We start from the raw sequence: 16,153 nt of genomic DNA on the forward strand, positions 1-16,153 counted from the left end.
ACCCCCAAACTCATTCCAAACAGTCAAGAGTTTGCCACCATTAGATATGAATAAGTGAGCTTTATGTCCAAGGTCTATATCCCATTACTGGTCCCCTGGGCCAGCCAGCAGGCATTAGAAGAAAAATCTATTGACTTCTGTAACTATGCTAATTGTCTGCTGCTCTCTGAATGGTTACGTATAATTAACTCTGGGTATGGAGTGCAGGGAACATAGACAATGACAACACTTGTTCAATCTGTGGCCCTATGTATTGTCAGTATCTGTCCGCAGTTTATGTTCTGAGATCCTTCAAGCCTGAGATTTTGTTAATTACTGGCCAAGCACTGCAAATTTCCCTGTCAATTCAACAGAATATTTCTTAGCTTCTCTTTCATGGGATTCCAGAACAAACCAGACCGCTATAACCTGACCAATCTTTTACTATTAACAAGGGTTTCTTCACTCCATCCCTTGGTCTCATGCAGATTTATCCTGACAGGCTTTTTCAGCGCATTCAACTACCATTATTGCCAGTAGAGTGGAAGAGAGTAAACTTTCCCTCCCTCAGATCTGTTCTAACCAGAGGATTTGTCACAAACAAGGCAATTTTCTTTTTCTCCCGCCATGGAATTAGTAAAAGGAACCTCATTGAAGGAGGCAGATCAAAAGGGAATTCCCTAGCAAAAGAGAAAGAGATTCAATTAAAAATAAAGATACATACATAAACACAAAGCCAAGATGTTGCCTTGCAACCAGAGTAGGTAGATAATATTTCTATTGGGCTTTTATGGATTTATTCTGTGCTGCTCTGCTTAGTCTCTGAAGGTTTGGATCTTCAGTTCCTAACTTTTATTTTAAAAACAGTCCCACGTACAGCGGGAAGTTTGCCAGGCACAATCGTTCCTTTAAAGACCGTTTTACCCCGAACAATGAACCAGTCCATGAGGTGGGGGACCCAAGAGTACAGGATTATATAGTTTGCATATAATTAAAGGAAAAAACGAGGTTTAGGGGCTAATCTAAACCCTCCATGGCAAATGTTTGAAATTCAACCTACCTACGTCTGTCCTTAATTCACCCGTGTCTGTTCAACAGCTGCAGCTCTCTGTGTTAGGTCTTTGAGAACACAGTGAAGTGAGTTAAGGACAGAGTGGAAGCCTTAATTCTCAGTGTTGCCACCACAGTGGATTTAAGGCAATCGCTTTGAGGCTCACAGGCAAATGATTTAAAATCAGAATTCAAAATTTTTTTTAAAGTTGTAACCTAACAGAAATCTGAATTTAATTACTCCCATTCGCATACGCACCCCTCCAAAAAAATTGGTGAGAACAAGTTTTTGGTTTGGGTTTAAGCATGCCACAGCAGTGGCTGTAACCAAATATTGCAGCATTGGGCACAAGAACCAGAAACTGAACTTGACTATTTTCATTGATCACGATTAATCAATGAAAGTGTATATATCTCACACACACATCTCACCCAGCATTAATGGCAAAAAGGAAGTTAGGATTTTAAGAATGTTCAATTTTAATAATTAAGAAATTTATAAAAAATTAAAAATTTTTACTTTAGAATGTCCACTTCATGTTTTCCACATCTAAATATACCAACGTATTCTTGTGTGATGCCACAGATTAAAGGCACCAGCTTTAAAACTGTCCCAGTGAAGCTATTATATTTTTTCTTTAAACAAATCCTTACAGTCTCATTTTTTAAGCAGGCCTTCAATAGAGCTATGGGTCTAAATGCAACAGCTGCAGAACTACAATGGGAATAATCACGATATAGTTTATGTCGCTCACGTCCTCAGAAAACTTAATGGCTCAATCAGATCAGCTCCAAATCCAAAGATCGGAAAGCTGCCACGTAGTCAAGGCCACCCCAATCCTCTTGGTTTCTCCCTTCAATTTTGCTCCAAAATACTCATCATCCATATACTAATTTTAATTGAAACCATAACAAATCAGATGTAGACCCAGGAATATAACCCAAGAGCCAGCTGCTGCAACTGGTTCTGTATGGTCGGACCCCAGTCTTCCAGCCAAACAAATCTAGATGCAGAATCTAGCCCCAGGTGTTCATACTCCCAGTCACCTGTTCTAATTGCTAGATCACACTGCCTCTTCACTAGGCAATACCTTGCCAAAAAGCGCTTAGACATGCTTGGACAGAAGGAAAAAAGTAAACATGAGCGTATCACTAGACGAGAGAACAAAGATAGTCTGTAGTAGCAGTGGAGGGAAAAACCGGGGTCATGTCTACACTAGAAAGTTCTCTCCCTTTAACTATATTTATATAGTTTAAACTGGTACAACCCACCCCTAGTGTGGATACAATTATGACCTATTCATGTACAGGAAGCGGAATAACTATACCAGCATAAAGAACAGGAGTACTTGTGGCACCTTAGAGACTAACAAATGTATTTGAGCATAAGCTGTAGCCCACGAAAGCCCAAGTACTCCTGTTCTTTTTGCAGATACAGACTAAGACGGCTGCTACTCTGAAATATACCAGCATAAGGTACCCTTATACTGGCATAAGTGCTGTGACACCCTGGCTCCCCAATATTCACCACTGTCATAAGGATACGTTTTGCACCAAGTATGCCTTGTGAGGTACCATTCTAAAAGTCTTGATCTGCTAGACATTAATATCTCATTGGACTGTATGTGCTATTGTCATATGTGAAGTTTTGAAGTTTGGTTATGTACGTGTTACTGAAACATGTTGTGAGGTTGAAAACACGCACAAGGGATAACTCAGTGGTTTGAGCATGGGCCTACTAAACCCAGGGTTGTGAGTTCAATCCTTGAGGGGGCCCCTTAGGGATCTGGGGCAAAAATCAGTACTTGGTCCTGCTAGTGAAGGCAGGGGGCTGGACTCGATGACCTTTCAAGGTCCCTTCCAGTTCTAGGAGATTGGTATATCTCCAGTTATTTTTTTTTATTATTATTATTATTACAAGCAGCCTTTCAGGTACAACAGTAAAAAGGCCAAACAATGTTAATGGCTTATTGAGGAAATGCACACATGCACAAGGATTACCCCAGGAACCGTGTACAACAGAAACCTCTCAGAGATAGCACTACACAATGGGAAATGTTTGACCCAAGTCACAGCAAAAGAGCTTTCCAGCAAGTGGGAAGAAGATATAAAAGAGGGAAAATGACATCATGATGGTACCTCACTCTCCCCACAACAACACACCTGGAAACACCTGATGGGCAAGGACTGAACTGGGGGAAGTGATGGTCCCAGGTTAGAGGGATTTTTAGCCTGTGTATGAAAACCCGGGAAAGCTGAGGCAGCTTGTGCCTTAAGAATCTGCCAGACTGTTTATCACTCAGGGTGAGAATTTGCTAATTCATATCCTATCTAGTGTGTTAAACTCAGTTTGCAGTTTTGTTTATTTACCAAAGTAATCTGCCTTGATCTGTTCGCTATCACTTAAAATCTATCTTTTGTAGTTAATAAACTTGTTAATAAACTGTCTAAAACCAGTGTGTAGAAATTATACTTGGAGGAGAAAGCTGTGGCATATCTTCCTCCACATTGAGGGAGGGGGCGAATTTCATGAGTTTACGCTGTACAGTTCCCTATGCAGCGCAAGACGGTATAATTTTAGGTTTGCACTCAGGGGGGGGGGAGTGGATTTCCTTAGCGACTGGGAGGTGCCTTAGCTGAGCCTTCCCATGCAGAGCTGATCTCAGCATGTGTGTGAAGCTGCAGCTGGGTGTGTAGGCTGGTGAAAGAGCGAGCTTGGAGAGCTTCGCAACTTACCACAGCACCACAGTGTAAAAGGAAACCCAGGCTGGTGGGTCAGGTGGGCTCAGTGGTACCCCAGTTCCAAGTGGCACCGCAGGGGAAACTCATTGCAAGTGCATCCACATTAAGGCTTTAACCGGTATAACTATCCAGATTTAAAAAAAACAAAAACAAAGCTTCTCACTCCTTTGTGTCCCATAATAGTAATACTGGTACAACTTTTAAAAGTAATCAGGGCCTAGGTGTAGGAACCAACTTCTGCTCTCCTTCTGGATCTGCATTAGAGATGTAAACAGAAAGCTCATAAGAAAATGCTGTTTTGCAAAGGGTAATATGGTCACATGTTTTCTTTGCCATAAAATTTTACTGCGGTTCTTAAAGTAATGAAAGCACTTCACAACAGAGAGAAAAGACAGAGCCAAGGACTGAGGGGGAAGTGCAGACAGACAGGCTATAAAGCCTCCGAAGTTTCCACATTTGAATAAGAGACCACAATATTGTTACTTTCCACTGTTTACTGATCATGTAAATATAAAATAGTGGTAGGAAAAATAATAATGAAAAAAAGTTAATGAACTCCATTCAGACACACAATGAAATGTCATGGGAACATACCAACCCTTCTACCTCCCAGACCTCAGAGCCAGCCAAGCCGCTGCAAAAAATATTTCAAACTTGATGTGTACTTTGCTACAACAATAATTGCCAGCCAAGGATCAAATTCACGGAGCTCGTAGCGCTAAGAGTTCCTTTTGTCCAAAGAGTACAATGATTGGTCTAAAAGAAAACAAGGACACACAGAATAAAGATGTATTTCCCATGGAAATGGGATTTATTGTCACCCACCTACTCAGAGTTTAACTGGCTTTGAGAAAAATTAAGCATTTTAAAGAGCCAGCACTTTATACACAAGGCCTATTGATATTAGCGTGCAAGAGATCCAACAACCAGACGTTGTGGAACCTTATGTGATACTAGCGTAATTCTGTTACTGGAGAAAGAAGAAAAATAGTCCCCTTGCTGTATCACTACTGTAGCAGGCTTACAGCTCTGTGGTGAGATTATGAAGAAGTGCTAGCTTTGGGAAGATGGAAACTAAAATATGAATGGAGGATGAGAAAGGGCACATGAGAGGAATAAGTGAATCTAGCAGACGATCAGTGAGACAGATTCTTCCATTGTGAGGCTGGTGAAAGTAAGTATTAGACAAGAGAGATTTCTCTGCCTCGCATTTTGTTAAAGAAAAAAACTAAACAAGCAAGAAGTGTAGGTCTCGAGTTAGGGCAGCTTGTAAACATGGAATGACTGTGAGAGTTATCTACTTCAGGTAGAGAGATTCTAAACAGAACAGTCACGTACAGTCCTCCCTAAACCCCATGCGAGTAATGAGATTCTCCTGCCCAAACTGCACCGTGAGTTTCAATTGGATAGCTTTATTATTAATTATTTACACAGTGGTAACAGCCAAAGGTTCCAATCCTGATTGGGGCCCTATTGTATTGGGTGTTGTATTAACACAAAGGAAGACATGGTGTCTGCCCTAAAGGGCTTATTGTCTTATTGATTCTAATCGCATTACTCTTCACTTTCTGTCCTAAATGTACTTCAGCAAGAGCTGTTAAACATGCAGTACATTCCACAACAGAGTGGCCTGTGAAGTACCTCAGAAATCCAAGATCCCATGGAAGGCATCCTGACATGTCTGGGATTTTGTAGGACATGGGAAGATCAACCCACCAAAAACTGGAAATCCACGTTTAACATCTTCCATGCAAACAACGTCCCAAAATGTATTTACAGAGATAAATAGTACCCAATATACTCTTATATTAGCAAATTTCCATTTTCATGAGGGAACAAACAAACAGTGTTTATAATGCAGTCAACCTCTGACCCCTATAATCTGCCCTGTTGTGCAACTCATGGGCACCTAGGTAGGTCTGTTAAAGGGCTGGAAAAAAGGAGCACCCAACTCTCATCAGGAAGGCTTTGCTGGAGGGACTGAGATTGGCAGAAATGTTGCTTGCGGACACAAGTATGCACTAGTGCTGGAGAGAAAAATGAAGAGGCACAGAGACAAGGAAGAAGGGAGGTTATCAAGTAAGATTGCGAAAGAGAGACAGGGTAGAGAGGTGATAAGGGAGGAAGATATAGGATGGTTGCTACATGAACAGGGCTAAATTCTACTCTTGGTTACACCCGTGTGTCAGCAGAGTTAATGTGGATTTTACACCTATGTAACCAGGAGCCAAATCTGACTCATACTCTGCAAAAGACCTGAGGGTAAGATTTGTGTGGAGTAAAAGTGCTCCAAAGATGTACAGCAGTATTATTATTACTATAATAAACAGAAAATAAAAATAAAAAGATTTCACTTGGCCCAGGGTAATTACTGGGAAATTGGAGGAGAGGATTTGTTTGTGTTTTTTCCTTCTTCTTCTAAAGGTGATAAAGTTCAGCAAAGCAGGAAGGGGGAGGGAAGTATATTTTGCAACAAAGCCTTGAACAATGTTCCTCTAGAGCTGTAGACACTGAGTTGGAAGGGGAATAAAATCCTCTGAAGCAGCAAGGAATTCTGCAAAGACAGCAGTGTCTCCCAAAGGTCAGGCAGGAATTTAAAAGTGGGGGGGGAGGGGGGGAGGGCGGTGAAGTGAATTTGCCAGGACGAAGCTAGGAGGGACAAGCTATAAATATGTTATTTATCCACACTGAACAAAAAAAGTGCTTGCATAGCTTCCTGAAAGAAGTTTCTTTTCATAAAACCCAGATTTCAAAATTCTCATCCACTTATATCCAGTCATATGGAAACTCTTTTTATAAGGGTAAGTTTGTTTGCTAATCAAATCTGAGATAAAGCATTTCATTGGCCTGCTAAACCCAGGGCTGTGAGTTCAATCCTTAAGGGGGCCATTTAGGGAACTGGGGTAAAAATCTGTTTGGGGATTGGTCCTGCCTTGAGCAGGGGGTTGGACTAGATGACCTCCTTCCAACCCTGATATTCTATGATTCTATGATTTCCCTATCTTTGAGAAAGTTGTAAGTTCACAGAGTAACTATACAAGGAAACAACAAAAAATAAGCAGAATACTTCCTTTGTCTTCCCGGAATGAAATCTTTTATTTTTTTAAAAGCTTATTTTTAAAAGTGTTCAGTTAATAGAGAGTTTAGTGCTAGTGTCAGCTGACAGTGCCAGAGACTGAAGTCCTCTGATAATTGAGTAAATTAGCACAAGTGCCGCTTCTCCCTCGACTGCCCAGCCAACATACCCTCAACCTAGTCCTGGAAAAGCCATCTCTGGGGTGACACAATATTCCCTGCCCCATTTAATCCTTAGCTTCTCTGCAAAGACTGCCAATAAAAGGCTAATTATTAATAGATTTACAGTAGTGCCCACTATGTGCTAGGCACTTTCCATGCACACAGGAAGATGCAGTCCCAGCCAGGATGAGTTTACAATCTGAGCACACCAGCAACCTATGAAAGGGGGCAGGTGGGCAAGAGAGTTAAAACTTACAGCCCGAGCATTTTTAAAAATCAGTATCAACTACCCCCAAGTGCGTCTACATAACTGTTATTAGTTGGTCAATTTCTTATAGTCATCACACTAGAAGGATATGAAGGATGACATGGGAGTGGCCTTATAGACTAGTCCAGGGAGGATGTTCCATACACGAGGGATGATGTAGACAAAAGTGCACAGATAGTTTGGGGAGGATAATGACAATTATGGGGGTTTTTGCCGATGCAGACTACGGAAACGGACGGGAACCCACAAACCAGTTACATAAGGACACACAAGAGTCATTGCATAGCAATTCTCAGTCACTGTGGATCTTGGCTGGTTTCAGCCTAGAAGTGACAGGCCACATATCCAGCATCAATGAACAGAGCTGCCCCCTCCCCCCACATCTGCTCACCCTCTGGTTTGCTTTCAGCCATCAATAGAGGGCACAAGCTGATCAATTACAATTGTCTGTCTATGTTCGTGAAGACCTGCAGGAACCAGCATTGTAAGGGACATCCCATTTCTGTCCCGCCTACCTCATGGGTGCTGAATACAGACTGGTGGATGATTGTCAATAGACAGTTGGAGCAGCTTAGGTCTCAGCACAAAGCCTGCAGTTCACATTTATCACGGCAATGTGCAGTGTGTGACCGACAGCCAACAAAGATAAGGGCTTTGATTAGTTTTTGATGAATGAACATGATCCTGTTGGAAACTACTGTGTCCTAGCTGCTAGAGGAGTGGTGTGCTCAGGTCACCATTGAGACAGATATTGCAACCCCATGCACTATCTTCGGGGATCACATTGTATTACGTTTAGGAATGGTTTATGTATCACTGTGGGCCAGGGATCGTATAGGCCGGGGGGGGAGGAGGTGGTGGTACCACAGCCTCTGCCAAGAACTAAACACAGTGGAAGGCAATTAAGGCAAATCACTCGGGCTGTAACCACCCCCAGAGAGGCACCACTCCCTGAGAAGGCTCGCCGATACAGGTTCAAACCGGATTTTCCAGAGATCAACAGACAACCTAAGGGCTTTTCGCATAAAAAGGCTGACTTTAAACTGACTCAGGGCCTTCTTTCTGACCCAGCAAATGGACAAGACCATCTGTCCAACGGGGGTGGAGGCCACAACCCTGGCGGAAGGATTTAAAATACTTTAGCCTACTAGGACTCCGTAAGATTGATGGGTGACACCTGGTGAGCTTTTAGCATGCATGCAGGAACATTTACTGGTTTTTGGGTCTTCTCTGTACCGCTTTTACCTTACACATAACTGTATTTTGCTTTGTGGAGGCTGTTTGGTAAGTGATGTACACTGCTGTAAGCCCTGGAGAAAGGGTACCCACAGGTGCTGGACCCTGATGGGGAAATCACAGTGAAGTGTAAAGGGACTGCAAGCCTAAACTCCGGTCTGGGGAGAGAGAGAGAGAGAGAGAGAGAGAGAGAGAGAGGTCTCTGCACAAGAGAGGTGACGACTGGGAGCCTGAAACCTTAGGTGGATGTCCTTGCAGAAGGCAAGGAGGGGTTCAAAGGTGCAGTTAACCTGAAACTGAGAGAGTTATACAGCCTGTTTAAGGGAATTTCTGTTCTCTCGTGAGCTAAACCTGTATCTGGGCGATAGCAGACTCCACACAAGCTCTGGGGTGGTTTTAAATATTTGAATATATATTTTTAGAAGTCTTGGTGACAGAAAATTGGCATTTGGTGCAACAGTGACCCTACAGCAGGTTCCTGCCCAGACAGGAGTGCCCGTTTTGCAGACGACTTGTAAATTAACCAGGATTTTCTATTCGTCTTATTCCAATAAAGTCTCTTCTTATCACTTGCATTGAGCAGTGGGTCAATTATCCACATGATCGCTAGGGTCCTTCTCACACTCTGTATAACATGTCAGGGCTTATAGAAATATTAGTCACCTTTAGATGTACCAATCTTTTATCTGAGGGCTTGGCTACACTTGCAAATTTGCAGCACTGCAGCAGGGTGTGAAAACACACCCTCTCCAGCGCTGCAAATTGCGGCGCTGCAAAGTGCCAGTGTGGTCAAAGCCCCAGCGCTGGGAGCGCAGCTCCTAGCGCTGTCCGTTATTCCCCACAGGGAGGTGGAGTACGGACAGCGCTGGGAGAGAGCTCTTTGTAGCGCTTTGACTACACTTAGCGCTTCAAAGCGCTGCCGCGGCAGCGCTTTGAAGCGCTAAGTGTAGTCACAGCCATAGAGACTTTCTCCTGGGCGCTCTGATTTCATTCAGAATTACAGCCTTCTCTTTTCATTAAGAGACAACTTTCTGCATTTAGTGATCAGGCTACCCAATAACATTGGGCTAAAGAGATCAAGATAAGAAGATGGACATCCTGTTATTTAATACATGTTATTTGGGCCCTTAGATTTTGATCAAATTAAACAGGGAACCAAATTCACCAACGGCTGAATTAAGTGGAAGATACCTTGCATGGTGGAATACTTTGCGTACCATTAACATAAATTCCAGCAATCCCTTTACAGATGTAAAATATGGCAGCTTATCCATAGACAAACCCATACACACCCCATCACACGCTCACCCGCCTTTATAAAGGGACTGCTGGGAACATCACTCAAGCACACGGAAGAGAACAGACTTGTATTGCATTTATGATAGCTTCTGAACACACCTTTGTAGAATTTTTTCTGGGGACAGATTCTCTAGAGCAGTGGTCCCCAATGTGATCCCCGTGGGCGCCATGGCGCCCGCCGGGGCATTTATGTGCGCCCGCCTAGTGCCCAGCAGGGGAGAGAAGCCGGGGCCCCGCACCTGCCGGGGACAGAGAACTCAGGCTGCGAGCGTGGTATTCTCTGTTCCCAGCAGGCACGGGGCCCGCCTAGTGCCCAGCAGGGGAGACGAGCCGCAGCCCCGTGCCTGACGGGGACAGAGAACTCCAGGGTTCCAGGCTGCGGGCGCCGGTGTTCTCTGTCCTTGCGGCTTCTCTCTGGATTCATATATTATGTTATATTAAATATGATGTTTTTCATGTTATTTAACGCACAAATACAAAATAAGCCTTGAAAAACAGTTGGTGCCCGCCGCACTCTTCTGAAAACGTGAATGTGCTACTGGCCACAAAAAGGTTGGGCACCACTGCTCTAGAGTAATTAATATTTCTGGACCCATCTGAAGGTCTCTTTGGTCTATTATGATTTGTAAAAACACAAATAAATATATTCTGGAAGTGGGAGGATATAAGGACATTCTGAAAGCTGTGTAGCCAATTGCTACAATGCCCTGAAAGGCAGAGGGGAAGGGGAATTAGACTGGATTATGATATTACTATTAATTTATTTTTATTACTGTACTGCCTAGATACATCCTGAAATTTGCGAGACAGCCTTGCAGCCTATAAGCCTGACCCTCAGGACAATGAAAACAATCCTGAATTTATTTTTAGCCTCACAAAAAGGCTAAATTGAGGCATCAGGATGTGTTGTGTTGAGACACTATGGTGACTGTGATTTCATGATGTAACGACAGGACAAAAATTTCCTTCCACAACTGACAGAGAATCAATCCCTGATCTTTCCCCAGGTCAGAGGCATAAGCAGCTCCACTATCAGTTATTTGGCAAGAAAACTAATTCAGTCATATTGAGAATGATGGAAAGGAGGAAATCCTTATCATTTATAAATCCAGGTGTGACGGTATCACTGCTTAATATGTGCAGTAGATTGGAGTTGGTGTGTTTGTTTTTAAAGATAGTGGAAGGAATTCAGTTAAAGTTGCAACATAGTATGGAACCTGTTTCAAAAAGGAGTTTTATGTGCTTTACTGTTTACATCTATTGACATTAAAAAAAAAAAAAAAAAAACCACCATCAAGGTCACACAAGAAATAAATGGTAGAGCTAGGAGAACCCAGGAGTCCAAACTCCCAGTCCCCTGCTCTAACCACCAGCCTTTCACTCTTTCCCTCAGCAAAAATAGGAGACATACTCACCCCTCCCAAGCTGCACAAAACCAAGGATGATGATCAAAGCAAGAGCCAGCAGTTTTGCCGCTGCAAACGCATCCTGGACGCGGGTGGCGGCTTTCACGCTGTAACAATTCACCGCTGTGAGAAACACTAAAGACAGAGATAAGGAGAGACAAATCAGTTTCCATTGCAGTGAGTCTTTAGAACACAAAACATACCCTGAGACTTCTCACCGGCCTTTGCTTTCTGTTAAAATTTAGTAAACACAAATTGCTAAGAACGAACGAATGAATGAACAGAGCTCACAACTAAATCCATCTTAGGACTCTCTTGCTTTCTAAAGACTTGGTAGAAAATCTCTATATTATTATTAGAATATATTATATTAAGTAGTAACCCTATGTTACTTAATGTAGTATAATCCCTCCATATTATCCACAATGTCAAAGATCTCTAGCCTCTGAAAATACTTATCTGACACTGGGTCTACATACTCCCTGGAGTATATTATTCCGTATAGTCAAAGGTTTGCCATATTTTAACTAACACAGGTTAGGAACTAAAAATAAATATTTAAGATGTAATTGTCTTGGGACGAATCCCTCCCCCTCCCTATTTCTTGTCTTCAAGAAGGTGGTCGCTACAGATTACAACTCTCTGGAGCAGGGACATGCCTCCTTATATGGGTATAGTGACACATCATAAAAATTGCACTAACAGTAAAGTACATTGCTTCAATATCTCCTAAACCAACCCCGTTACTCCTATGGTCAAGCCAGCTTACATATAATCACCATGGAAATACAGACTCCGGGAGCTATTTCTAGCGTTGATATATTTATTACCTGTATTACAACAGCATCCAATTGAAATTGAGGACACATTATGCTAGACACAGTGCAAACCCACAGGAAGAGAAAGTCCTTGCCCTGAGGTGTTTAAAGTCTCAGTAAACAAGACAAATGCAGAGTGGGAGGGAAAGGAAAAGCAACATGTGCAAAGTCACAATGCAGGTGGGAGGCAGAGCTGTGACTAGAAATCAGGTCTCCTGACTCCCAGACCAGCGCGCTGTCCACTAGATCACACTGCCGCCATATAAAAGCACAAGGCATTTTGCCACCTTTAATGTGAAAGAAAGCAGCTCACTAACAAAACCTTTTATTTCCTTTTAAGATAGTTAGTGATCAGAAGATCACAAGGGTTTTCACCACGTGGTCACTCTCCTTGTCCAGCTCCCCTCTCCTGCTGGGAAGATGGGCAAGTAGCACCAGGTGAAACCAGGGTTAATGGTATGCCGTATAGTGGGCGGCGGCCCACAGTCTGTTCTATGAAACTCTCCTCTGTTCGAACCCAAATCTAAGCACATCACCTCTCTCCTATGCACACAGACCCACAGCTTGGATCCAGTACCGCATCCATCTCCCCGCTGCTGGCTGCAGGCCCGGATCCAGGCAGTCACTGAGTTGTCTCTGGGCATCTGATCTTGTTGTTGTTTTTCTTGAGCCATGACTTTGCGCACGGGTTAGTTCTGATCTTCTCGCATGTGGGCTGCAATGTATATTTTTAGTCTTCAGAAGCCAGCTGAGTTTTCTAACAAGACAACAGAGGAGGAAGGCAGCCAAGCGGGGTGGTATACATTCCAGGAGGGGTCAGACTAGCCCCCAGGCTACTGTACATTCCAATGCATGGCTGTCACTGGTTTCCTTTTTGCAACAGGCATCTGCCTACAAACCCCCATCCCCTATCAAACTACCATCAGCACAACCCGGACGCACAGGCTCCTCGGCCAAACACAGCAACACTTCCCCAAGAGATGTAATATACAGGTCATTTATTCACATCCCAGTTACACCTTTTGTGCTGTGGCAGGACTGGTGTGATTTTGAAGGCAGGGGACAGAAGAGAGTGAGAATGGGCTACAGATTTACACACACCAGCTTCCCCGGCAGTCTGATCAGAAAAAGAGACAACAACCAGGAGTGGCTGTCAGCATCATGTGACAGTCCTGGCCCGGACTGAACTCATTGGTTTCCCTGTGGAAAGGAGAGGAGGGGCAGCGTGGTATCAAGCATGCCCAGCTGACTGGGCTGGAAGGAGTTAATGGGGGACGTGCCTACACACAGAGAGGGTGGACAGCGCAGAGCCCTGCAGTCACACCACCAAGGAGAATTATTATATCCTGCTATCCACAGGCAGGGATGAGACGGTCACATTTTTATCTTTCCACTTTGTTCAGATGGAATCAAGGCAACACAGCCGACCAAACACAGCCTTCCCCAAGCGTGTGGGAGGGCTAACAGGGTTCTACTCCTCCAACTCGACATCTTGCCGATCAGCTCTTCTCCTTCCACCCACCCACTGATGGGGTGCAGCAACAGGTTCCATTTCAGAGGCGGGGAGAGTTCATTTGCAGATGGGAAATCCCTAGCCAGGTGGTACTTTCCGCAGAGTTTTTAAAGAACGATGTGATTATTCTCTTAAGTAAGTATTCCGCCCACTTCCCCCCAGGCTAGCCAGTGACCCCTCTCAGCTCCCTGCACTCACTGTACCACAGTAGTGCCTGGGCACCCCAAGAAGGGAGCTGGGCCCCAATGTGCTAATATCAACATTGTAGATATTAAGAAAAGATGATCCCTTCTCCAAACAGCTGTTTTGTGCAGTGCTGTAACAAGCCTTACTGAGCCTTCTATCCATAATAGGTCAGAGTTTAAATTTCAGGTAGAGCAGACATACCATGGGTGTGATGCTTGGGGTTTTCCATTTTCAAATATTGATGGGGGGCTCATTTCCTTTTCGGGGGGGGGGGGGGAAATAGGGGCTGAGATCCTGAATAGTATAGTCACCCATGGACTTCCAGCCTGAACACTGAAGTGATTAAAAAGCTGGCTTTTCTCCTCTGGCCATTTGAAACAGCCACCCCAGGGAGAGCTGTGCAGAAAGTTTAGGAAACGTGGAAACTGCTGAGATTGCACAAATTGCTAGACATTTGTGCAGGCAGTGACTTAGGGTACGTTTACACTTACCGGGACGGTCGACGCGGCGAGTTCGACTGCTCGGAGTTCGAACTATCGCGTCTGATCTAGACGCGATAGTTCGAACCCCGGAAGCGCTAGTTCGAACTCCGGTACTCCACCGCGGCAGGAGGAGTTGCCGGAGTCGACCCTGGAGCCGCGGAGTTCGCTTCCGCGGCGTCTGGACGGTAAGTAAGTCGAACTAGGGTAGTTCGAATTCAGCTACGTTATTCACGTAGCTGAATTCGCGTACCCTAGTTCGACCCCCGAGCTTAGTGTAGACCAGGGCTCAGACTGTGAAATTGGGCATGCCCTTCAGAATTTGAATGCTGAAAACCTGAACCTCCACTATGGACTTACGGCCAAAGGTCTCCAACAGTTAACTAAACCTCACTGCCACCCTAAGGCAATAAAGAGAGGAAAAGCTGATAATCTAAGTGGGGTGGAGGAGGAAGGGGAGAAACACACACACACACCCCTTACTTAATATTTTTGCTTTTAAATGTTCTAATTTATTAGTGCCTGACTTGCATTGGATGGGGTCTAAACATCTGATAAAGCTGTTGCCTTACTCTTCCTGCGTACATCATGTTCAGAAGATATACCCAGTGGAAGGCAAATTCAGGGAGTGTCTGAATGAATAGTCACAGTGAGTGGATTTCCTGGTGACGCAGCACAGCCGAGCAAGGTGGAACCACGATTGCATCATTCATTCAGACAGCACAAAAAGCTCACTGTAGCACACAGCATGGCAAGGACACCAGTTGTTTTAATGCCCAAACTCTGCCCACCCAAGGACTGCAACAGAAGCTTGGCAGGAGCTTGAAGGCTGAACCAAATTTGTATAAAGCAGAGCAGATCACACCCATCACTGTGCAACTTTCTACCAAGGGCCGTGGTGGATTCACCATCACTGGCCATTTTAAATCAAGACTGGGTGTGTTTCTAAAAGCTCTGCTCTAGGAATTATTCTGGGCAGCTCTCTGGCCTGCGTTATGCAGAAGGTCAGATTAGATGATCACAATGGTCCCTCCTGGCCTGAGAACCTATGAAAGACAACGGGTCCTAAAATGAAATGCTCGTTGTTGCAACTCTCTTGACAATTAGAGTTTTCTTTTAAAGCTCCTGTTTCTGGGGTCACATGAATATGTGAGAATTTCAGCTTTCATTTAAACAAAGAATTCTGGCCCTCATGGTTGTAGAGAAAAGCACAAAAGTGTGACCCAATGTAGCCTAGAGGCTCAAAACTAAAAGAACCTAAAATATTTGTATATGTATATATCAGAATTTTTAAGCCAATCTGGCAGTTTTGGGGGGATGCAACTCATGAGTTTGAATGTTGGGGGTTTATGACACAAATGCTCCATCCTGACCCAGAGCTGCTCTGTGTAGGACCTAAAGTCTCCCAACATGGTTCCTTTCAGGGTGGATGTAGTTCTGCATTGCATCCTACATGGGCTGTGCTTTGGCTGACCTGCTTTAATGTAGAGGAGAGAGCACAGGATTGGGAACGGAAGGCGCTGTAGCAAACTGAAAAAACCTTCTCCCCACCCCACCCCCAGCAATTAAAACCCATAGAACATGGCTCCTTTGCTACATATTGTTCAAGGGAGATAGGACATATCTCCGTGCCTCATTCCAACACTACCAAGTGGTCTGACTATGAGGTTATTCAGTAGGAAAAGAAGCAGGCAGCACTATCAAAGCTCAGCAGGAACATGGCCCAGAGATAGAGCCCCTATCATTGTGTAACGAGTGAACACACAGCATCTACATCAAAGTATTTTCTTAGAAGGGGCACTGTTAAGTTAGCTGTTCTATAAAACAGCTCCCTGGCTGGGTAGGTAAGGCAACCTTAGGGTATGTCTACACTAGGGAGAAAAGTGAGTTTAAACAGGATCATTAACACACAATAGCTTCCACCTTTTAAAACACAACTC

The 16,153-nt window shown here is 44.0% G+C and overlaps 1 protein-coding gene across 1 annotated transcript in view; it reads right to left on the bottom strand.

The window, feature by feature from the left end:
* Positions 1-16,153, bottom strand: part of SLC7A5 (solute carrier family 7 member 5) — a 54,662-nt gene that overhangs the window by 21,434 nt on the left and 17,075 nt on the right. The window contains exon 2 of the mRNA XM_044986909.1: positions 11,227-11,352. Coding sequence (XP_044842844.1) covers positions 11,227-11,352 — 126 coding nt within the window. The remainder of the gene's footprint in view (positions 1-11,226; positions 11,353-16,153) is intronic.

This window comes from Mauremys mutica, chromosome 14, assembly GCF_020497125.1.
Source record: "Mauremys mutica isolate MM-2020 ecotype Southern chromosome 14, ASM2049712v1, whole genome shotgun sequence".
In the NCBI taxonomy this organism is placed as follows: domain Eukaryota; kingdom Metazoa; phylum Chordata; order Testudines; family Geoemydidae; genus Mauremys; species Mauremys mutica.